Source organism: Scyliorhinus canicula, chromosome 27 (genome assembly GCF_902713615.1).
Source record: "Scyliorhinus canicula chromosome 27, sScyCan1.1, whole genome shotgun sequence".
NCBI lineage: Eukaryota > Metazoa > Chordata > Chondrichthyes > Carcharhiniformes > Scyliorhinidae > Scyliorhinus > Scyliorhinus canicula.
Genome location: NC_052172.1, coordinates 15,034,425 through 15,058,649, shown reverse-complemented (window position 1 = coordinate 15,058,649; position 24,225 = coordinate 15,034,425). Strand labels below are relative to the sequence as shown.

General features: G+C 56.5%; 1 protein-coding gene across 1 annotated transcript in view; it reads right to left on the bottom strand.

Moving 5' to 3' along the window:
* Window positions 1-22,763, bottom strand: part of LOC119957852 (prolyl hydroxylase EGLN2-like) — a 34,454-nt gene extending 11,691 nt beyond the window's left edge. The window contains exons 1-3 of the mRNA XM_038786005.1: window positions 21,043-22,763; window positions 7,360-7,479; window positions 3,163-3,299 (exon numbers count right to left, since the gene is read on the bottom strand). Coding sequence (XP_038641933.1) covers window positions 3,163-3,299; window positions 7,360-7,479; window positions 21,043-22,497 — 1,712 coding nt within the window. The 5' untranslated portion in view covers window positions 22,498-22,763. The remainder of the gene's footprint in view (window positions 1-3,162; window positions 3,300-7,359; window positions 7,480-21,042) is intronic.
* Window positions 22,764-24,225: the final 1,462 nt, after the last annotated feature.

Here is a 24,225-nt window from a genome sequence, read left to right as displayed (position 1 = left end):
TCCCAGTGTTATACAGTGACAGACCCATCCCCACCAGTACTGTATCCCAGTGTTATACAGTGACAGACCCACCCCCACCAGCAGTGTACCCCAGTGTTATACAGTGATAGACCCATCCCCACCAGTACTGTACCCCAGTGTTATACAGTGACAGACCCATCCCCACCAGTACTGTACCCGAGTGTTATACAGTGACAGACCCGTCCCCACCAGTACTGTACCCCAGTGTTATACAGTGATAGACCCATCCCCACCAGTACTGTACCCCAGTGTTATACAGTGACAGACCCATCCCTACCAGTACTGTACCCCAGTGTTATACAGTGACAGACCCTCCCCACCAGTACTGTACCCCAGTGTTATACAGTGACAGACCCTCCCCACCAGTACTGTACCCCAGTGTTATACAGTGACAGACCCGTCCCCACCAGTACTGTACCCCAGTGTTATACAGTGACAGACACTTCCCCACCAGTACTGTACCCCAGTGTTATACAGTGACAGACCCATCCCTACCAGTACTGTACCCCAGTGTTATACAGTGACAGACCCGTCCCCACCAGTACTGTACCCAGTGTTATACTGTGACAGGCCCGTCCCCACCAGTACTGTACCCCAGTGTTATACAGTGACAGACCCGTCCCCACCAGTACTGTAACCCAGTGTTATACAGTGACAGACCCTCCCCACCAGTACTGTATCCCAGTGTTATACAGTAACAGACCCGTCCCCACCAGTACTGTACCCCAGTGTTATACAGTGACAGACCCGTCCCCACCAGTACTGTACCCCAGTGATATACAGTGACAGACCCGTCCACACCAGTACTGTACCCCAGTGTTATACAGCGACAGACCCTCCCCACCAGTACTGTACCCCAGTGTTATACAGTGACAGACCCTCCCCACCAGTACTGTATCCCAGTGTTATACAGTGACAGACCCTTCCCCACCAGTACTGTACCCCAGTGTTATACAGTGACAGACCCATCCCCACCAGTACTGTACCCCAGTGTTATACAGTGACAGACCCGTCCCCACCAGTACTGTACCCCAGTGTTATACAGTAACAGACCCCCCACCAGTACTGTACCCCAGTGTTATACAGTGACAGACCCGTCCCCAGTACTGTACCCCAGTGTTATACAGTGACAGACCCTCCCCACCAGTACTGTATCCCAGTGTTATACAGTAACAGACCCGTCCCCACCAGTACTGTACCCCAGTGTTATACAGTGACAGACCCGTCCCCACCAGTACTGTACCCCAGTGTTATACAGTGACAGACCCGTCCCCACCAGTACTGTACCCCAGTGATATACAGTGACAGACCCGTCCACACCAGTACTGTACCCCAGTGTTATACAGCGACAGACCCTCCCCACCAGTACTGTACCCCAGTGTTATACAGTGACAGACCCTCCCCACCAGTACTGTATCCCAGTGTTATACAGTGACAGACCCTTCCCCACCAGTACTGTACCCCAGTGTTATACAGTGACAGACCCATCCCCACCAGTACTGTACCCCAGTGTTATACAGTGACAGACCCGTCCCCACCAGTACTGTACCCCAGTGATATACAGTGACAGACCCGTCCACACCAGTACTGTACCCCAGTGTTATACAGCGACAGACCCTCCCCACCAGTACTGTACCCCAGTGTTATACAGTGACAGATCTGTCCCCACCAGTACTGTACCCCAGTGTTATACAGTGACAGACCCATCCCCACCAGTACTGTACCCCAGTGTTACAGTGACAGACCCGTCCCCACCAGTACTGTACCCAGTGTTATACAGTGACAGACCCGTCCCCACCAGTACTGTACCCCAGTGTTATACAGTGACAGACCCATCCCCACCAGTACTGTACCCCAGTGTTATACAGTGACAGACCTGTCCCCACCAGTACTGTACCCCAGTGTTATACAGTGACAGACCCATCCCCACCAGTACTGTACCCCAGTGTTATACAGTGACAGACCCGTCCCCACCAGTACTGTATCCCAGTGTTATACAGTGACAGACCTGTCCCCACCAGTACTGTATCCCAGTGTTATACAGTGACAGACCCATCCCCACCAGTACTGTACCCCAGTGTTATACAGTGACAGACCCATCCCCACCAGTACTGTACCCCAGTGTTATACAGTGACAGACCTGTCCCCAGTACTGTACCCCAGTGTTATACAGTGACAGACCCATCCCCACCAGTACTGTACCCCAGTGTTATACAGTGACAGACCCGTCCCCACCAGTACTGTATCCCAGTGTTATACAGTGACAGACCTGTCCCCACCAGTACTGTATCCCAGTGTTATACAGTGACAGACCCATCCCCACCAGTACTGTACCCCAGTGTTATACAGTGACAGACCCATCCCCACCAGTACTGTACCCCAGTGTTATACAGTGACAGACCCGTCCCCACCAGTACTGTATCCCAGTGTTATACAGTGACAGACCCGTCCCCAGTACTGTACCCCAGTGTTATACAGTGACAGACCCATCCTCACCAGTACTGTACCCCAGTGTTATACAGTGACTGACCCATCCCCACCAGTACTGTACCCCAGTGTTATACAGTGACAGACCCGTCCCCAGTACTGTACCCCAGTGTTATACAGTGACAGACCCATCCTCACCAGTACTGTACCCCAGTGTTATACAGTGACAGACCCATCCCCCCAGTACTGTACCCCAGTGTTATACAGTGACAGACCCATCCTCACCAGTACTGTACCCCAGTGTTATACAGTGACAGACCCATCCCCACCAGTACTGTACCCCAGTGTTATACAGTGACAGACCCATCCCCACCAGTACTGTACCCCAGTGTTATACAGTGACAGACCCATCCCCACCAGTACTGTACCCCAGTGTTATACAGTGACAGACCCGTCCCCACCAGTACTGTACCCCAGTGTTATACAGTGACAGACCCGTCCCCACCAGTACTGTACCCCAGTGTTATACAGTGACAGACCCGTCCCCCCCAGTACTGTATCCCAGTGTTATACAGTCACAGACCCATCCCCACCAGTACTGTACCCCAGTGTTATACAGTGACAGACCCGTTCCCACCAGTACTGTACCCCAGTGTTATACAGTGACAGACCCACACCCCCGGATGATAGATAAAGCTGCTGTTCCCTCCTTACCTGGTGGCGAAGGCCGGTTTCACTTCATGCGGATTCCTACGGTCTGACCAGAAAATTAATAATCTGTCAAATAAAGGCTCAATGTTGGCAACTTCCGAGCGATTTTCCGGAAATATCTGCAGCAAGCCGCCATGGACCTTGGGAAAGACGAGACAGAGGGTGAGAAACGCGATGCGGGCGGCACGCCAGGCGTTGCTAACCCTCCGGGCACAGAGAAGTGGCAGCACAGAGCACCGGCAAATGCAGGCCCAGGCTGGGGAGAGCCGGCAGGGTCCCAGTGGCCAGGACCCCAGCCAGAAGGCCGGGGGGGGCTCAAGTCTCATCCGTTGTCGCTTGAACAGAATACGGCTAGGCCGACCCTGCCCAGTGCATTACCGAGAGAGTACTGCACAGCCGGAGGCACTATCGTTCTGAGGAGACGTATCAGCCCCTCTCGAGTGGATGCTATAGATCGGAGGGCAAGTATCCAAAAGAGCGGAGGGGAGTTCGCCCCGTTTTCCACTCAAGATTTTTCCTGAACCTGCAGCATTAAATCACACGATTTGGCCGTTATCTGGCTGCAGTTTGTGGGAGGTGGTGTGCTCAGATTGGCTGCTGCCTTTCCCACATGTGGCCGTATTTAAAAAGCACATCAACAGTTTTGACATAATAAAGGCAACGCCCTTTAACCTCCATTCCCTCGTGCCATGGGGCTGACAAACTCTACCTAACCCCGTGCTGTACCTGTCCTGGGAGTGTTTGATGGGGACAGTGTAGAGGGAGCTTTACTCTGTACCTAACCCCGTGCTGTACCTGTCCTGGGAGTGTTTGATGGGGACAGTGTAGAGGGAGCTTTACTCTGTATCTAACCCCGTGCTGTACCTGTGCTGGGAGTGTTGGATGGGGACAGTGTAGAGGAAGCTTTACTCTGTATCTAACTCCGTGCTGTACCTGTCCTGGGAGTGTTTGATGGGGACAGTGTAGAGGGAGCTTTACTCTATATCTAACCCCGTGCTGCACCTGTCCTGGGAGTGTTTGATGGGGACAGTGTAGAGGAAGCTTTACTCTGTATCTAACCCCGTGCTGTGCCTGTCCTGGGGGTGTTTGATGGGGACAGTGTAGAGGGAGCTTTACTCTGTATCTAACCCCGTGCTGTACCTGTCCTGGGAATGTTTGATGGGGACAGTGTAGAGGGAGCTTTACTCTGTATCTAACCCCGTGCTGTACCTGTCCTGGGAGTGTTTGATGGGGACAGTGTAGAGGGAGCTTTGCTCTGTATCTAACCCCGTGCTGTGCCTGTCCTGGGGGTGTTTGATGGGGACAGTGTAGAGGGAGCTTTACTCTGTATCTAACCCCGTGCTGTACCTGTCCTGGGAGTGTTTGATGGGGACAGTGTAGAGGGAGCTTTACTCTGTATCTAACCCCGTGCTGTACCTGTCCTGGGAGTGTTTGATGGGGACAGTGTAGAGGGAGCTTTACTCTGTATCTAACCCCGTGCTGTACCTGTCCTGGGAGTGTTTGATGGGGACAGTGTAGAGGGAGCTTTACTCTGTATCTAACCCCGTGCTGTACCTGTCCTGGTAGTGTTTGATGGGGACAGTGTAGAGGGAGCTTTACTCTGTATCTAACCCTGTGCTGTACCTGTCCTGGTAGTGTTTGATGGGGACAGTGTAGAGGGAGCTTTACTCTGTATCTAACCCCGTGCTGTACCTGTCCTGGGAGTGTTTGATGGGGACAGTGTAGAGGGAGCTTTACTCTGTATCTAACCCCGTGCTGTACCTGTCCTGGGAGTGTTTGATGGGGACAGTGTAGAGGGAGCTTTACTCTGTATCTAACCCCGTGCTGTATCTGTCCTGGGAGTGTTTGATGGGGACAGTGTAGAGGGAGCTTTACTCTGTATCTAACCCCGTGCTGTACCTGTCCTGGTAGTGTTTGATGGGGACAGTGTAGAGGGAGCTTTACTCTGTATCTAACCCCATGCTGTACCTGTCCTGGGAGTGTTTGATGGGGACAGTGTAGAGGGAGCTTTACTCTGTATCTAACCCCGTGCTGTACCTGTCCTGGGAGTGTTTGATGGGGACAGTGTAGAGGGAGCTTTACTCTGTATCTAACCCCGTGCTGTACCTGTCCTGGGAGTGTTTGATGGGGACAGTGTAGAGGGAGCTTTACTCTGTATCTAACCCCGTGCTGTACCTGTCCTGGTAGTGTTTGATGCTAGATGTCAGGACACTAATCAAAAGTTTATTCAACAGCTGATTCCACCTGAATCAGTAAATTATTTCAAGCTGAACAATTATTCGAAAGGGTGCTTGCGTAAGGAAAATGATTAATTGCAGATGTTAATCTTTTTTAAAAATTGAACATATTTTCTTCAGGTTTTTCCGACACAAAATGAAGAAGATGTAAATCGAACAAAGATATAATGAGCGACCCTCCCCCAGGGGAGAAGGTACTTGTTGTTAATGGTGTTAAGATTCACAGGTGAAGGACATTTTTGAAATAAATACTCGGGGCACCTCCAGGAGGATTTTGTCTTCTGTTGAGGTGACCTTTTAAGGAACCGTAACTTTGATTTTCCTTGTCAACTTGATGAATTAGCCCAAGTGCGTAGAGAGATTTCTCCCGTAAAACCGCAGATTAAGATGGTTCACAGAGTTTGCCCTGCAGCCCCCCCGAGGGATCTGGGTTCCACCCTCGCGTAGATCGCACAAGGTTACCTCTTGCAGAATTTAAACGGTGCCCCCTTCTCAAATTCCCCCACGCTCACAGAATTTACAGTGCAGGAGGAGGCCATTCGGCCCATCGAGTCTGCGCCGGCCCTGGGAAAGAGCGCCCGACTTAAGTCCATGCCTCCACCCTATCCCCGTAACCCAGGAACCCCACCTACCCTTTTGGACACTAAGGGGCAATTTGGCACGGCCAATCCACCTAACCTGCACATCTTTGGACTGTGGGGGGGAAACCGGAGCACCCGGAGGAAAGCCACGCACACACGGGGAGAAGGTGCAGACTCCCCGCAGCCAGTCACCCGAGGTTGGAATTGAACCCGGGTCCCTGGCGCTGTGAGGCAGCAGTGCTAACCGCCGTGCGTAGAGTGGGAGGACCTCACTGTTAACCTGCTCCTGACCAAAATGGCCACTAATAGGCCCAGGTAGCAGGCAGTCTGGGGAGGGGGGGGGGGGGGGGGGGGCTGTTCTATCAGTCTAACGGTCTGCCCCTCTTTGTGCCTGGGTGCCCAAGGAAAGGGAGCTCGGTGTGTCCATTGGTACTTTGGCGTTCTCCCGTGACCAGCGGGCACCACAGGGGCTGGAGGGCATCGTCAGCCCCGGAAATGACATTTTAATTTAATTTGATAAGTTCCCTTGTTACAATGCCCCTTAAGGTGCGGTCATTTTTTATCCTCTTGGTTTACTCAAAAGAATATAAAGGGAGACTGCTGGGACACTGGTATGAAGCAGACAGGCTGCATTGTGTTTTAGCCTATTATCAAGAAGAGTTTCAGTGTCTGGTTTCGTTCCTCACCAATTGGCTCCAAATTGGTTTCACATCTTTTGTGCAGACGTGGGTTCCACAGATGCTGCCACCCCTAGCCGAATAGCCAATCATTATGCCGGAGCTGACTGTCAGCTGTCGATTCAACTACAATTTTCACGTCATTTTCATTTCGCAAGAAGATCAACTGAGCCCAACCACACCCACGTGGGCGGCACAATAGACCAGTGGTTAGCACTGTTGCTTTGCAGGGTCAGGATGCCGGGTTCGATTCCCGGCTTGGGTCACTGTCTGTGCGGAGTCTGCACGTTCTCCCCGTGTCTACGAGGGTTTCCTCCGGGTGCTCCGGTTTCCTCCCACAAGTCCCGAAAGACGTGCTTGTTGGGCGAATTGGACAATCTGAATTCTCCCTCTGTGTACCCGAACAGGCGCCGGAGTGTGGCAACTAGGGGCTTTTCACAGTAACTTCATTGAAGCCTACTTGTGACAATAATAAAAGATTATTATTTTATAATCCACATCTTCAGGAGTCCAATCCTTTTCCTTCTACCCTGGGACACGAGGACTCGGGCGAGTATGGGGAAACCAGTCAGCTGGAATCAATCACGGGATCTTCCCCTCGTCTCGGACGCTGTTGGGTACCTTGATCTGTACCCGTGCCCGGTGATTCAACTCAAGTCTGATCATTAACAATGCAGAAGGGGCAGCGAATCCCACGCCACTTACATGTATATCCCAGTCCCTGTTTAGATAATAAATGCACGTGACACAGCGGCCATCGCCATTCGGGTTGTCGATATGTCGGACGTACCCAGTGCCATGCCCGGGATAGCAAGCCACCATTGCCTGTGGAAAGGGAAAGGTTGTTAGTTAATAGCAAGGGTAAACCGCCCACAGTGAAACAATTATAAAAAGGAAGTAACTGTATGGGCTTGCACTCAAGACAGGCTGTCTGGGCACATGGAGGAATTTCTTTATATATTGTACAATAAGTCTAAGGGCTAAAAGCCTGGTTAGTGTGTGTGTGTGTGTGCATGACTGCTGCAGTCATGTTTTTAAAATAATCCTGGTTTGAAAGGTTGGGAGCCAGTGGTGCAATTAAGGCACCATAAAAAGCTTGGGCTAATGCAGTTTTGTTTGACGTTCATTAGATTTCAGCTTATTAAAATGATGTTATTACTGGGTGGAGCTACGGTATCAGGCATTTTGGAGAAAAACCACGCTAGTGGAGTTTTAGATGAAGCTGTAAAAAGATAGGTCTGTAGATAGATTCGCAGTCTTTCCAAGACTCGGCTGAGTGGAAAGAGAGCTGAAACAAGCTTCTGAAGAAATAAGTCATGGTTCTGACAGGAGTCAGGACTTTCAAACAGTGTCAGAGGGCCCCTCTGTAACGCAGGAATTACTAAGTGCCAACTGTATTTAACAGTGGATTGAGAGCGGAGATGGTTCTTTTTGTTGTTTGAGTGGGAATAAAGATAGCAGTTGAGGGTTACTGTACTCACTGTGTTGATTAGCATTAATGGCTCTATGCCAGCTTGGCTCAGTGAATCAGATGGTCATAGGGTTCAATAGCCTCGCCACAGGGGTCAGCACATAATAAGCACTGAGACGGTCACTGCAGTCCGAGGGCAGTACTTCACTGCCGGAGCTCTGAATTTCAGATGAGGCGTTAAATCGAGGCCCCATCTACCCAGCCCGGGCATACAGGGTCCAGTGGAGGTCCGGATGTCCATTACAATATATCCTTCACACACTAACTGAGGAACTTGCGCTAAGGTGTGCAGGCATCAACGATCGCTTCAGCGACTTGACAGGGTAAGACAGCCTCCGGGCACCCCTCGAGTGGTTCTGGCCTTGATTCAGGAGCCAATTCCCCCATTTATACCATTGTTCCCATGGGAAAAGTGTTTCCAAATCCCAACTTACAATATTTCGCATTACAACGTGGTTTTCATAGAATTTACAGTGCAGAAGGTCATTCAGCCCATCGCACCGCGCCTTGGAAAGAACACCCTACTTTTTTTCTTAAATTTAGAGTACTCAATTATTTTTTTTCCAATTAAGGGGCAATTTAGCCTGGCCAATCCACCTACCCTGCACATCTTTTGGGTTGTGGGGGCGAAACCCACACAGACACGGGGAGAATGTGCAAACTCCGCACGGACAGTGACCCAGAGCCGGGATTCGAACCTGGGTCCTCAGCGCTGTAGGCAGCAGTGCTAACCACTACATCACTGTGCTGCTCAAGAGAACGCAATAACCCAATAACCCCTCCTAACCTTTTTGGACACTAAGGGCAATTTATCACGGCCAATGCACCTAACCTGCACATCTATGGACTGTGGGAGGAAACCGGAGCACCCGGAGGAAACCCACGCACACACGGGGAGAACGTGTGGACTCCGCACAGACAGTGACCTAAGCCGGGAATCGAACCTGGGACCCTGCGCTGTGAGGCAGCTGTGCTAACCACTGTCCTACCGTGCATTTCTCCCAGGGTTTTGCATCCTTTTTGAGTTTATGCTTCCTGAGTCTGGGATGGAGTGAGGGCTGCAGGGGGGGGCGCGAGAGAGAGAGAGAGCAGCGAGAGAGAGAGAGAGAGGCGCGAGAGAGAGCGAGAGAGCGCGAGAGAGAGAGAGAGAGCGCGAGAGAGAGAGAGAGAGCGCGAGAGAGAGAGAGAGAGCGCGAGAGAGAGAGAGAGAGCGCGAGAGAGAGAGAGAGAGCGCGAGAGAGAGAGAGAGAGCGCGAGAGAGAGAGAGAGAGAGAGCGCGAGAGAGAGCGCACGAGAGAGAGCGCGCACGAGAGAGAGCGCGCACGAGAGAGAGCGCGCACGAGAGAGAGCGCGCGCACGAGAGAGAGCGCGCACGAGAGAGAGCGCGCGCACGAGAGAGAGCGCGCACGAGAGAGAGCGCGCACGAGAGAGAGCGCGCACGAGAGAGAGCGCGCACGAGAGAGAGCGCGCACAGAGAGAGAGCGCGCACGGAGAGAGCGCGCACGAAAGAGAGCGCGCACGAGAGAGCGCGCACGAGAGAGCGCGCACGAGAGAGCGCGCACGAGAGAGCGCGCACGAGAGAGCGCGCACGAGAGAGCGCGCACGAGAGAGCGCGCACGAGAGAGCGCGCACGAGAGAGCACGCACGAGAGAGAGCGCGCACGAGAGAGCGCGCACGAGAGAGAGCGCGCACGAGAGAGAGCGCGAACAAGAGACAGCGCGCACGAGAGAGCGCGCACGAGAGAGCGCGCGCACGAGAGAGAGCGCGCACGAGAGAGAGCGCGCACGAGAGAGAGCGCGCACGAGAGAGAGCGCGCACGAGAGAGAGAGCTCACGAGAGAGAGAGCTCACGAGAGAGAGAGCTCACGAGAGAGAGAGAGCGCCCACGAGAGAGAGAGCGCGCACGAGAGAGAGCGCGCACGAGAGAGAGCGCGCACGAGAGAGAGCGCGCACGAGAGAGAGCGCGCACGAGAGAGAGCGCGCACGAGAGAGAGCGCGCACGAGAGAGAGCGCGCAAGAGAGAGCGCGCACGAGAGAGAGCGCGCACGAGAGAGAGCGCGCACGAGAGAGAGCGCGCACGAGAGAGAGCGCGCACGAGAGAGAGCGCGCACGAGAGAGAGCGCGCACGAGAGAGAGCGCGCACGAGAGAGAGCGCGCACGAGAGAGCGCGCACGAGAGAGAGAGCGCGCACGAGAGAGAGCGCGCACGAGAGAGAGCGCGCACAAGAGAGAGCGCGCACGAGAGAGAGCACGCACGAGAGAGTGCGCAGGAGAGAGAGCGCACACGAGAGAGAGAGAGCGCACACGAGAGAGAGAGAGCGCACACGAGAGAGAGTGCACACGAGAGAGAACGCACACGAGAGAGAGAGCGCACACGAGAGAGAGAGCGCACATGAGAGAGAGAGAGCGCACACGAGAGAGAGAGCGCACGAGAGAGAGAGCGCGCACGAGAGAGAGCGCACACGAGAGGGAGCGCACACGAGAGGGAGCGCACACGAGAGGGAGCGCACACGAGAGGGAGCGCACACGAGAGAGCGCACACGAGAGAGAGAGCGCACACGAGAGAGAGAGCGCACACGAGAGAGAGCGCACACGAGAGAGAGCGCACATGAGAGAGAGCGCACACGAGAGAGAGAGCACACACAAGAGAGAGCGCGCACGAGAGAGCGCGCACGAGAGAGCGCGCACGAGAGAGAGCGCACGAGAGAGAGCGCGCACAAGAGACAGCGCGCACGAGAGAGCGCGCACGAGAGAGAGCGCGCACGAGAGAGAGCGCGCACGAGAGAGCGCGCACGAGAGAGAGCGCGCACGAGAGAGAGAGCTCACGAGAGAGAGAGCGCACGAGAGAGAGAGAGCGCCCACGAGAGAGAGAGCGCGCACGAGAGAGAGCGCGCACGAGAGAGAGCGCGCACGAGAGAGAGCGCGCACGAGAGAGAGCGCGCACGAGAGAGAGCGCGCACGAGAGAGAGCGCGCACGAGAGAGAGCGCGCAAGAGAGCGCGCACGAGAGAGCGCGCACGAGAGAGAGCGCGCACGAGAGAGAGCGCGCACGAGAGAGAGCGCGCACGAGAGAGAGCGCGCACGAGAGAGAGCGCGCACGAGAGAGAGCGCGCACGAGAGAGTGCGCAGGAGAGAGAGCGCACACGAGAGAGAGAGAGCGCACACGAGAGAGAGAGAGCGCACACGAGAGAGAGTGCACACGAGAGGGAGCGCACACGAGAGAGCGCACACGAGAGAGAACGCACACGAGAGAGAGAGCGCACACGAGAAAGAGAGCGCACACGAGAGAGAGAGAGCGCACACGAGAGAGAGAGCGCACGAGAGAGAGAGCGCGCACGAGAGAGAGAGCGCGCACGAGAGGGAGCGCACACGAGAGAGCGCACACGAGAGAGAGAGCGCACACGAGAGAGAGAGCGCACACGAGAGAGAGCGCACACGAGAGAGAGCGCACACGAGAGAGAGAGCACACACAAGAGAGAGCGCGCACGAGAGAGGGAGCGCGCACGAGAGAGAGCGCGCACGAGAGAGCGCGCACGAGAGAGCGCGCACGAGAGAGCGCGCACGAGAGAGCGCGCACGAGAGAGAGAGCGCGCACGAGAGAGAGAGCGTGCACGATAGAGAGAGCGCGCACGAGAGAGAGAGCGCGCACGAGAGAGAGCGCGCACGAGAGAGAGCGCGCACGAGAGAGAGCGCGCACGAGAGAAAGCGCGCACGAGAGAGAGCGCGCACGAGAGAGAGCGCGCACGAGAGAGAGCGCGCATGAGAGCGCGCACAAGAGAGAGAGTGCGCACGAGAGAGAGAGCGCGCACGAGAGAGCGCGCACGAGAGAGAGAGAGAGCGCAACGAGAGAGAGCGAGAGCGCACGAGAGAGAGAGAGAGAGCGCACGAGAGAGAGAGCGCACGAGAGAGAGAGAGCGCACGAGAGAGCGCGCATGAGAGAGAGAGCGCACACGAGAAAGAGAGGCGTGTGCGAGAGAGATGCGTGCGAGAGAGAGCGTGCACGAGAGAGAGCATGCACGAGAGCGTGCACGAGTGACAGAGTGCGCACAAGAGAGAGGGAGCGCACACGAGAGAGAGAGCGCACACGAGAGAGAGCGAGCGCGCATGAGAGCGAGCACGCACGAGAGAGAGCAAGCACGCACGAGAGAGAGCTAGCATGCACGAGCGAGAGCTAGCACGCACGAGAGAGAGCTAGCACGCACGAGAGAGAGCGAGCGTGCATGAGGGAGCGAGCGTCCACGAGAGAGCGAGCGTGCACGAGAGAGTGAGCGCATACAAGAGAGAGCGCGCACGAGAGAGAGAGTGCGCATGAGAGAGAGCACGCACGAGAGAGAGAGCGCACGAGAGAGAGAGGTGCGTGCGAGAGAGAGAGAGAGAGAGAGGCGCGCGTGAGAGAGCGAGAGAGAGCGCGAGCAAGAGGGCACAAGAGAGAGCGTGCACGCAAGAGAGAGCGTGCACGCAAGAGAGAGAGCGCGAGAGAGGGCGTGTGAGGGACAGGGAGAGAGTGCACGAGAGAGAAAGAGAGCGCCAGAGAGCACGCGAGAACGTGTATGAGAGAGAGCACGCGCGAGAGAAAGAGAGCACGCGAGAGAGAGAGCAAGAGCAAGAGAGCGTGAGAGGGAGAGAGTGAGCGCAAGAGGGAGAGAGTGAGCGCGAGAGAGAACACGGACGAGAGAGAGAGAGAGCGCGCGCCAGAGAGAGAGCACGTGCGAGAGAGAGGGCGCGTACATGCGCAAGAGAGAGAGAGAGAGAGAGCGTGAGAGAGAGAGCGTGAGAGAGAGAGAGCACGAGAGAGAGCGCGCGAGAGGGAGAGAGAGCACGAGATAGAGCACGCGAGAGGGAGAGAGAGAAAGCGCGAGAGAGAGAGCGCGAGAGAGAGAGCGCGAGAGAGAGAGAGCACGAGAGAGAGAGAGCACGAGAGAGCGAGAGAGAGAGCGCGAGAGAGGAGCGCGAGAGAGAGCAGAGAGAGCGCAGAGCGCGAGAGAAGAGAGAGCGCGATAGAGAGAGAGCGCGAGAGAGAGAGCGCGAGAGAGAGAGAGAGCGAGAGAGAAGAGCGCGAGAGAGAGAGAGAGCGCGAGAGAGAGAGAGAGCGCAGAGAGAGAGAGAGCGCGAGAGAGAGAGAGCACAGAGCGCGCGAGAGAGAGAGAGCGCGAGAGAGAAGAGAGAGCGCGAGAGAGAGAGAGCGCGAGAGAGAGAGAGCGCGAGAGAGCGAGCGCGAGAGAGAGATAGAGAGAGCGCGAGAGAGATCGCGAGAGAGAGAGAGCGCGAGAGAGAGAGCGCGAGAGAGAGAGAGCGCGAGAGAGAGAGAGCGCGAGAGAGAGAGAGCGCGAGAGCGAGCGCGAGAGAGAGAGAGAGCGCGAGAGAGAGAGAGCACGAGAGAGCGCGCGAGAGAGAGAAAGCGCGAGAGAGCGCGAGAGAGAGAGAGAGAGAGCGCGAGAGAGAGAGAGCACGAGAGAGAGAGAGCGCGAGAGAGAGAAAGCGCGAGAGAGAGAGAGAGAAAGCGAGAGAGAGCGCAAGTGAGAGCGCAAGTGAGAGCGCGAGAGAGCAAGCGCAAGAGAGCGGGCGCGCGAGAGAGAGAGCGAGAGAGCGAGCGCGAGAGAGCGAGCGCGAGAGAGCGAGCGCGGGAGAGAGCGCGAGAGAGAGCGCGAGAGAGAGAGCGCGAGAGAGAGAGCGAGAGAGAGAGCGCGAGAGAGAGAGAGCAGAGAGAGAGCGAGCGAGAGAGAGAGCGAGCGAGAGAGAGAGCGCGAGAGAGAGAGCGGAGAGCGCGAGAGAGAGAGCACGAGAGAGCGCAAGAGAGAGAAAGCGCGAGAGAGAGGAGAGCAGCACGAAGAGAGAGAGCGCGAGAGAGAGAGCGCGAGAGAGAGCGCGAGAGAGAGAGCACGAGAGAGAGCGCGAGAGAGAGAAAGCGCGAGAGAGCGCGAGAGAGAGAGAGGAGAGCGAGAGAGAGAGAGCACGAGAGAGAGAGAGCGCGAGAGAGAGCGATAGAGAGCGAGAGAGAGCGCAAGTGAGAGCGCAAGTGAGAGCGCGAGAGAGCAAGCGCGAGAGAGCGGGCGCGCGAGAGAGCGAGCGCGAGAGCGCGAGCGAGCGAGAGAGCGAGCGAGAGAGCGAGCGAGAGAACGAGCGAGAGAACGAGCGCGAGAGAGCGAGCGCGAGAGAGAGCGAGCGCGAGAGAGAGCGAGCGCGAGAGAGAGAGCGCGAGAGAGAGCGCGAGAGAGAGAGGCGGCGAGAGAGAGAGCGAGAGAGAGAGAGCGAGAGAGAGAGAGCGCGAAAGAGAGAGCGAGAGAGAGAGAGCGAGAGAGAGAGAGCGAGAGAGAGAGAGCGAGAGAGAGAGAGCGAGAGAGAGAGAGCGAGAGAGAGAGAGCGAGAGAGAGAGAGCGCGGAGAGAGAGCGCGAGAGAGAGCGCGAGAGAGAGCGCGAGAGAGAGCGCGAGAGAGCGCGCGAGAGAGCGCGCGAGAGAGCGCGCGAGAGAGAGAGCGAGAGAGCGAGCGAGCGAGAGAGCGAGCGTGAGAGAGCGAGCGCGAGAGAGCGAGCGCGAGAGAGCGAGCGCGAGAGAGAGAGCGCGAGAGAGAGAGCGCGAGAGAGAGAGAGCGGAGAGAGAGAGCGAGAGAGAGAGAGCGGAGAGAGAGAGAGCGAGAGAGAGAGAGCGAGAGAGAGAGAGAGCGAGAGAGAGAGAGCGAGAGAGAGAGAGCGAGAGAGAGGGAGCGCGAGAGAGAGCGCGAGAGAGAGAGCGAGAGAGCGCAAGAGAGAGAGAGCGAGAGAGAGAGCGCGAGAGAGAGCGCGAGAGAGAGCGCGAGAGAGCGCAAGAGAGAGAGAGCGCGAGAGAGAGCGCGAGAGAGAGCGCGAGAGAGAGCGCGAGAGAGAGCGCGAGAGAACGCGCGAGAGAGAGCGCGAGAGAGCGCGAGAGAGAGCACGCGAGAGAGAGAGCGAGAGCGCGAGAGAGGAAGCGCGTGAGAGGGAGCACGTGAGAGGGAGCACGTGAGAGAGTGAGCGCAAGAGAGAGCGAGTGAGAGAGCGAGCGAGCGAGCGCAAGAGAGACAGCGCAAGAGAGTGCGATAGAGAGAGCGCGAGAGAGAGAGAGCGCGAGAGAGAGAGAGCGCGAGAGAGAGAGACCGAGAGAGAGAGCGAGAGAGAGAGAGAGACCGCGAGAGAGAGAGAGCGCGAGAGAGAGAGAGCGCGAGAGAGAGAGAGCGCGAGAGAGAGAGAGCGCGAGAGAGTGAGAGCGCGCGAGAGAGAGAGCGCGAGAGAGAGAGAGGCGCGAGAGAGAGAGAGCGCCGAGAGAGAGAGAGCGCGCGAGAGAGAGAGGGCGCGAGAGAGAGAGCGCGAGAGAGAGAGAGCGCGAAAGAGAGGAGCGAGAGCGAGAGAGAGCGCAAGAGAGAGAGAGCGAGAGAGAGAGCGCGAGAGGAGAGAGCGCGATCGCGCGAGAGATAGAGCCGCGAGAGAGAGAGAGCGCGAGAGAGAGAGACGGCGAGAGAGAGAGCAGCGGAGAGAGAGAGCCGCGCGAGAGAGAGAGAGCGCGAGAGAGAGAGAGCGGAGAAGAGAGAGCGCGCGAGAGAGAGAGCGCGAGAGAGAGAGCGCGGAGAGAGGAGCGCGAGAGAGAGAGAGCGCGAGAGAGAGCGCGAGAGAGAGAGAGCGCGAGAGAGAGAGAGCGCGAGAGAAGAGAGCGCGAGAGAGAGACAGAGCGCGAGAGAGAGAGAGAGCGCGCGAGAGAGAGTGAGCGCGAGAGAGAGAGCGCGAGAGAGACGCGAGAGAGAGAGCGCGAGAGAGACAGCGCGAGAGGAGAGCGCGAGAGAGAGAGCGCGAGAGAGAGAGAGCGCGAGAGAGAGAAGGAGAGAGAGAGCGCGAGAGCGAGAGAGCGCGAGAGAGAGAGCGCAAGAGAGAGAGAGCGCGAGAGAGAGAGAGAGAGCGCGAGAGAGAGGAGCGCGAGAGAGAGAGCCCGAGAGAGAGAGCACGAGAGAAAGAGAGAGAGAGCACGAGAGAGAGCGTGAGTGAGAGCGCGAGAGAGCGCGAGAGAGAGAGCGCGAGAGAGAGAGCGCGGAGAGAGAGCGCAGAGAGAGAGCGCGAAGAAGAGCGCGAGAGAGAGACGCGCGAGAGAGAGTGCGCGAGAGAGAGAGCGCGAGAGAGAGAGCGCGAGAGAGAGCGAGAGAGAGAGCGCGAGAGAGAGAGCGCGAGAGAGAGCGATAGATAGCGCGAGAGAGAGAGAGCGAGAGAGCCTGAGAGAGAGCGCGAGAGAGAGAGAGAGCGTGAGAGAGAGCGCGAGACAGAGAGAGCGCGAGAGAGAGAGCGTGAGAGAGGAGAGCGCGAGAGAGGAGAGCGCGAGAGAGAGAGCGCGCGAGGAGAGAGAGCGCGAGAGAGAGAGAGCGCGAGAGAGAGCGTGAGAGAGAGAGAGCGCGAGACAGAGAGAGTGCGAGAGAGAGAGAGAGAGCGTGAGAGAGGGAGAGCGCGAGAGAGAGAGCGTGAGAGAGGGAGAGCGCGAGAGAGGGAGAGCGCGAGAGAGAGAGAGCGCGAGAGAGAGAGAGCGCGAGACAGAGAGAGCGCGAGACAGAGAGAGCGCGAGAGAGAGAGCACGAGAGAGAGCGCGAGAGAGAGCGAGCGTGCGCGAGAGAAAGAGAGCGAGCGTGCGCGAGAGAGAGCGAGCGCGAGAGAAAGAGAGCGAGCATGCGCGAGAGAGAGCGAGCGCGAGAGAAAGAGAGCGAGCGTGCGCGAGAGAGAGCGAGACAGAGAGAAAGAGAGCGAGCGCAAGAGAAAGAGAGCGAGCGTGCGCGAGAGAGAGCGAGTGCGAGAGAAAGAGAGAGAGCGTGCGGGAGAGAGAGCGTGCGGGAGGGGTGGGGTGTACAGAGGAATTTCACAGCTCAGGCTCCCAGCAACTGAAGGCACACGAACCAATGGTGTAGCGATTCCAACGGGGGATTCTTGGACTGTGGGCGGAAACCGGAGCACCCGGAGGAAACCCACGCAGCCACGGGGAGAGAACGTGCAAATACCACACAGACCATCACCCGAGGTCGGAATTGAACCCGGGTCCCTGAGACCCCCCCCATCGACCCCCCCATCCACTTTGTGGGACACTTGCAAAACTTATGGGAGGGGGTTGGTAATTTCCTGGGAATACTGGACAGGCAGCGTTCCGGTTGGAAGTTAAATTGGCTGAAGCGCAGGAAGAGTACGGGAGGAACCCAAAGCGGCAGCCATTCAGGGAGATTAACGCAGCTGGAGTGACCCTTGACCCCTTGCCGACCCAGCGAGCTGAGGGGAGTTTAAAATGTGCGAAGGGAAAATGTGCGCATTCCGGAAGAAGCTGAGAAGACACTTGGCTATTTTAACTGCGAGGAAGGACGATTCCAGGGCATTCCCTTCTGTACATGAATCTGCGAATGATAGGTTAATTAAAATGAACATTAATAAGGCATTTAGGGATTTTTATGCTGATTATAGAAGATGGGCCAGGCTGGAGATATACGCACATGTATGTAGCGCTTCTTTTCTTCCCAATGGGCAGCACGGTGGCGCAGTGGGTTAGCCCTGCAGCCTCACGGCGCCGAGGTCCCAGGTTCGATCCCTGCTCTGGGTCACTGTCCGTGTGGAGTTTGCACATTCTCCCCGTGTCTGTGTGGGTTTCACACCGCACAACCCAAAAATGTGCAGGGTAGGTGGATTGGCCAGGCTAAATTGCCCCTTAACTGGAAAAATGAATTGGGGACTCTAAATTTTTTTTTTTGAGGAAAAAATTTCAAAAATAAAAAAAATTGTTGAGTAACGTCATTGATTCGAGGCAGGACTCCGACCACCAACACTCCAAGGAGCGAAATTTCCTTGATTTTGAAGGCGGACAAGAACCCGGAGGAACGCGCTTCCTATTGGCCAATCTCGCTTCCGAACCCTGATCTGAAATTGTTGACTAAAGTGTTGGCGTGGCGTTCTCCCATTCCCAGAGGGAATTCTTCCACTGATTATTCTACGGTGGGGAGAAATCAGAATGGGTTCATAAAGGGTCGGAATTCATGCAAAAATGTTAGGCGGTAATGGAGTGTTATCAAAGCGGGTGTCGGGTGGGTTAGTGATTTATTTCCCTGGATGTGGAGAAAGCTTTTGGTGGAATGGAATTATTTGGTTTACAGGTTGCGGAAGATTTGGGCTGGGAGAGGAATGTGTTAAGTGGAGACGGGTGTTGTATCAAAGGCAGCAGTGTCACGTTGCAGCTGTATAGAACCTTAGTTAGGCCACACTTGGAGTATAGTGTTCAATTCTGGTCGCCACACTACCAGAAGGATGTGGAGGCCTTAGAGAGGGTGCAGAAGAGATTTACCAGGATGGTGCCTGATATGGAGGGCATTAGCTATGAGGAGAGGTTGAATAAACTCGATTTGTTCTCATTGGAACGACAGAGGTTGAGGGGCGACCTGATAGAGGTCTACAAAATTATGAGGGGCATAGACAGAGCGGATAGTCAGAGGCTTTTCCCCAGGGTAGAGGGGTCAATTACTAGGAGGCGTAGGTTTAAGGTGTGAGGCGCAAGGTTTTGACGAGATTAACAAGGCAAGTTTTTTTACACAGAGGGTAGTGGGTGCCTGGAACTCGCTGCCGGAGGAGGTGGTGGAAGCAGGGACGATAGTGACGTTTAAGGGGCATCTTGACAAATACATGAATAGGATGGGAATAGAGGGATACGGACCCTGGAAGTGTAGAAGATTTTAGTTTAGACGGACAACACGGTCGGCACGGGCTTGGAGGGCCGAAGGGCCTGTCCCTGTGCTGCACTTTTCTTTGATAAAATAAAAATCCCATGGAGCCATTTTCACAAGAGGATAATTCCTCTTGTGGCAGAGCCCAGAACGAGGAGGGGTTTGGTGGCACAGTTTAAAAATAAGGGGTCTCCCGTTTAAGATCGAGGTGAGGAGAATATTTTTCTCTCAAAGGGCCGTGACTGGGCAGTACGATGGTAAGCATGGCTGCAACACAGCGCCAGGGACCCGGGTTCAATTCCGACCTCGGGTGATCGTCTGTGTGGAGTTTGCACGTTCTCTCCCCGTGGCTGCGTGGGTTTCCTCCGGGTGCTCCGGTTTCCGCCCACAGTCCAAAACTGTGCAGGTTAGGTGGATTGGTGATCAATTGCTCCTTATTGTCCAGCAATGTGCAGATTAGGTAAGGTTACGGGGATAGGGCGGGGCGCTGGGCCGAGGTAGGGCGCTCTTTTAGAGGGTTCGTACAGACCTGATGGGCTGAATGGCCTCCTGTGTTGTAGGGATTCTGTGATGAATCTTTCGAATCCTCTTTCTCTTCCCCCAGAAGAGCGGTGAATGCAGGGTCACTGAATATATTTAAGGCGGAGGTAGATAGATTCTTCATTAGCAAAGGGAGTCAAAGGTTATCCAGATGCGGGAAACGTGTACAGGAAAGTGGGGTCAAGGCCACAACTAGATCATCTGTGATCTTATCGAATGGCGGAGCATGCTGGAGGGGCCGAATGGCCTCCTCCTAATTTGTGCGACCCTTCCCTCGCAATTGCGCTCACTCTCGCTGTCCCTTCGTTCTGGGCTTCCGAGCTGGTTGAGAGAGCGAGGGTGGGAAAACGAGAATGGTTATAGCATGGATAGAGGCCATTCAGGCCACAATATCTGCACTGTCTCTCCTAAGGGAAAAATCACCCGAGTGCCACTCCCCAGAGTCCTCCACCTTTCTTCCTGCTTTGGAAGTTCATTTGAATGAGATCATCTTCGATACTTTGAAATATTACCAAATATGGGCTGACACCACACCCAAAAACACACATACACACACCCAAAAACGCACAAACACACAGGCACAAAAACACCGCACACACGCACAAAACACCGCACACAACACAAAAGCGCACACGACAAAGCACACATGCACAGGCACACAACACATGCAGACAGGCATAGGCACACAAAAACACAGGCATACAAAAACACACACGCAGACTTGCACAGGCACGCAAAAACACATGCACACGCACAGGCGCACCAAAGCACGCGCACAGGCGCACAACAGCACACGCACAGGCGCACAACAGCACACGCACAGGCGCACAACAGCACACGCACAGGCGCACAACAGCACACGCACAGAAGCACAAAAACACACACACAGCACAAAAACACACACAGGCGCACAAAAGCACGCGCACAGAAGCACAAAAACACACACACAGAAGCACACACACACACACACAGAAGCACACACACAGAAGCACACACACAGAAGCACAGAAGCACACACACACACAGAAGCACACACACAGAAGCACACACACACACACAGAAGCACACACACAGAAGCACACACACAGAAGCACACACACACACACAGAAGCACACACACAGAAGCACACACACACACAGAAGCACACACACACACTCACAGAAGCACACACACACACACATTGGGTCTCTATTCCTACAATCCAACGTTAGGGGGCAGCACAGTAGCACAATGGTTAGCGCAGCTGCTTCACAGCTCCAGGGTCCCAGGTTCGATTCCTGGCTGGGTCACTGTCTGTGCGGAGTCTGCACGTTCCCCCCGTGTCTGCGTGGGTTTCCTCCGGGTGCTCCCATTTCCTCCCACAGTCCAAAGATGTGCGGGTTAGGTGGATTGGCCGTGATAAATTGCCCTTCGGTGTCCAAAATAGGTTAAGTGGGGGTTACGGGGATAGAGTAGAGACGTTGGGCTTGAGTAGGGTGCACTTTGTAAGGGCCGGTGCAGACTCGATGGGCCGAATGGCCTCCTTCTGCACTGTAAATTCTATAAAATTCTACGTTAACGCATCCACCACAATAATGGAGCAAACATCACTATTGACAGGTGGACAATAATAGTGTTGAGCGTTGCAAACAAACAAAAGCCTTACGGTCACTTTTTCCCGCCATTGCAAACCCCCCCCTCTCCTTCCTCAACCCCCTTACCTTAGTTCTCCCGTTGATTATGTAATTTCCCAGCCTCCCGGTACTGTAGAGGATCAGCTCATCAAGCCTGTCCATCAGCAGACCAATGTTGCTACAGGATTCTTCCTTCCCATCCACCCAAGCGATCTTGTCCCCTCGGATGCTCCTGGTGGGAATACTGAGGGGACTGACCACCTTCCCGTCCATCAACGTCCCATTCTGATGGAGGCTCAGAACGTCCAGCAGGATCTTGCTGCCCAGCCGCTCCCCGAGAAAATTGTCCTTGATGCAGATGCCATAGCAGTTCATGCAGGGCACAATGTAGTTATTGACCAGTTCCTGCGCCTGGAGTCTCAGTTGCATGTCCCTGCCCATCGCAGTGTTGCCTGGGCACCGCACGGGCACCATGTTTTCATCCTCCACCTTCCTCCGCTTGGCATCCTTCCCAGCGCATGCCTCCTCGCCATGCCCGTTGACCAGACTCAGGCCGCCAGGGCTCTCCCCGTTCTCCAGCCTCCTCCTCTTGGGGCAGGGCTGGGGAAGGGGGCCAGCCCCAGCCCCGTCCCCCCCCAGACCGCCGCCGTCCCCTCCCTGCCAGGGGCACGGGGCCAGCAGCAGACACGGGCTCTCCAAGGCCCTCCTCCGGCAGCTGGTGCCCAGGGCCTTCTCCTGGCCGGCGGGGAGGACCCCGTGGGCCGGGTCGAGGGCAGACAGAAGGCCCCGAGGGGAGCGGTGGTACAGCCTGTGCCCATCCTCATCATGGGCAGTGCCCAGGGCAGCCACTGCATGGTCATGGGGTGCGGTAATTATTGGGATGCCAGGGGATACTGTAACCATTTGGGTGCCAGGGGATACTGTAACCATTTGGGTGCCAGGGGACACTGTAACCATTTGGGTGCCAGGGGGTACTGTAACCATTTGGGTGCCAGGGGATACTGTAACCATTTGGGTGCCAGGGGACACTGTAACCATTTTGGTGCCAGGGGACACTGTAACCATTTGGGTGCCAGGAGACACTGTAGCCATTTGGGTGCCAGGGGACACTGTAACCATTTGGGTACCAGGGGATACTGTAGCCATTTGGGTGCCAGGGGACACTGTAGCCATTTGGGTGCCAGGGGACACTGTAGCCATTTGGGTGCCAGGGGACACTGTAGCCATTTGGGTGCCAGGGGACACTGTAGCCATTTGGGTGCCAGGGGATACTGTAGCCATTTGGGTGCCAGGGGACACTGTAGCCATTTGGGTGCCAGGGGACACTGTAGCCATTTGGGTGCCAGGGGATACTGTAGCCATTTGGGTTGATACATTGCCTGTTCCTGGGACCATGCCATTGCCCCGCAGGAGCTGGCACGGGGGGCTGCAACCCTCCAGCCCCATGGGCAACCCCCCCGCAGCTGGCGGCTGGGCTGGGCGAGGGGCAGGGTGGCTGGCAGCCCCCGGTGCCCTCACACCCTCGGGCCGCGGCTCCCCCATGCGGGCGGCTCAGTCCCCGGTGCCATGGCTCTCCGCGCTGTCATTGCGGAGGACGGGCTTGCTGATCCGCCGCTTGCCCCTCCCCACCCCAAACCTCACCCGCTGCCGGCCGATTGCACCCGGCCGCCGCCGCCTCCCCGGCCTTGCATTTAATGAGTTGCATGCCCCCGGAGCTGCATTGCCCCCCTGGCCAGCCCGCGGGAGGAGCCCAGCTCCCGGCGCCCGAGCCGCTGCCGCTTCTCCATCAGCCCGTGTGTCAATTACACGTGCACAGCCGCCCCACGTGACCCAGTAAACAGACCTGAAATTAACCCCGGCAACCCCGGGCTCCGCCTGCAGAGGGCGGCACTGAGACTGGGGGGGGGGGGGGGGGGGGAGGCTCTTAAAGGCACAGGCTCCCCACGATTGCCTTTAAAGCAGTGTTTTTCAAACTTTATTTTTGGGGACCCATTTTTACCAATCAGCCAACCTTCGGGACACACGCCGGCCGACCTTCGCGACCCACGCCGGCCGACTTTTGCGGCCCACGCCGGCCGACCTTCGCGACCCACGCCGGCCGACCTTCGCGACCCACGCCGGCCGACCTTCGCGACCCACGCCGGCCGACTTTTGCGGCCCATGCCGGCCGACTTTCGCGACCCACGCCGGCCGACCTTCGCGACCCACGTCGGCCGACTTTTGCGGCCCATGCCGGCCGACCTTCGCGACCCACGCCGGCCGACCTTCGCGACCCACGTCGGCCGACTTTTGCGGCCCATGCCGGCCGACTTTCGCGACCCACGTCGGCCGACTTTTGCGGCCCATGCCGGCCGACTTTCGCGACCCACGCCGGCTGACCTTCGCGACCCACGCCGGCCGGCTTTTGCGGCCCATGCCGGCCGACTTTCGCGACCCACGCCAGCCGACCTTCGCGACCCACCCCGGCCGGTCTGCGCGACCCACCATTTTCTCTGACCTTGTTTGTTGCTGACAAAAGTGGTGGAAATAGTTGTGCGTCCCTTTGGCCCCCCGAACTTGGAAAAAAAAAGGCTGCAACCATATAAAAAAAATGCGGCCGCACCGCGCATACGTGCGCACCAAGTTCGGGCACCCATGCGCAGTGTGGCCAAATTTTTTTAATCTGTTCCTGGCCATTTTGAAAGCCGCTCGCAGCCGGCATTATTAAAAGCCGATTGCTGCGGCTGTTGCACGCAGATTTGCGCCATCGGGAGCGCCGCCACGACCCTCCTGAGACCCGCCTGAGTCACGCCCCTGAGTTTGACAATGCCTGCTTTAAAGTGCTCCCACCCATAGCACTGAATACAGAAGGAGGGCTCCCGGCACGGAATTATAGAATACCTACGGAGCAGGAGGAGGCTATTCGACCCATCGAGCCTGGGCCGACCCTTCGAAAGAGCTCCCCCCCCTAGGTGGATTGCCCCACGTTAAATTATCCCTTGGTGTCCAAAGGTTAGCTGGGGTTGCACGTTTGTGGGGGACTGGGCCTGGATGATGTGCTCTTTCTGAAGGGCGGTGCAGCATCGATGGGCTGAATGGCCTCCTCTTGCACTGTAGGGATTCTATGATTCAATGGGGGGGGGAAATAAAAACAGTTTGGGCCAGTACTCATTTTTAAAAAAATTTAGATTACCCAATTCATTTTTCCCCGATTAAGGGGCAATTTAGTGTGGCCAATCCACCTACCCTGCGCCTCTTTGGGTTGTGGGGGTGAGTCACACTCAGACACAG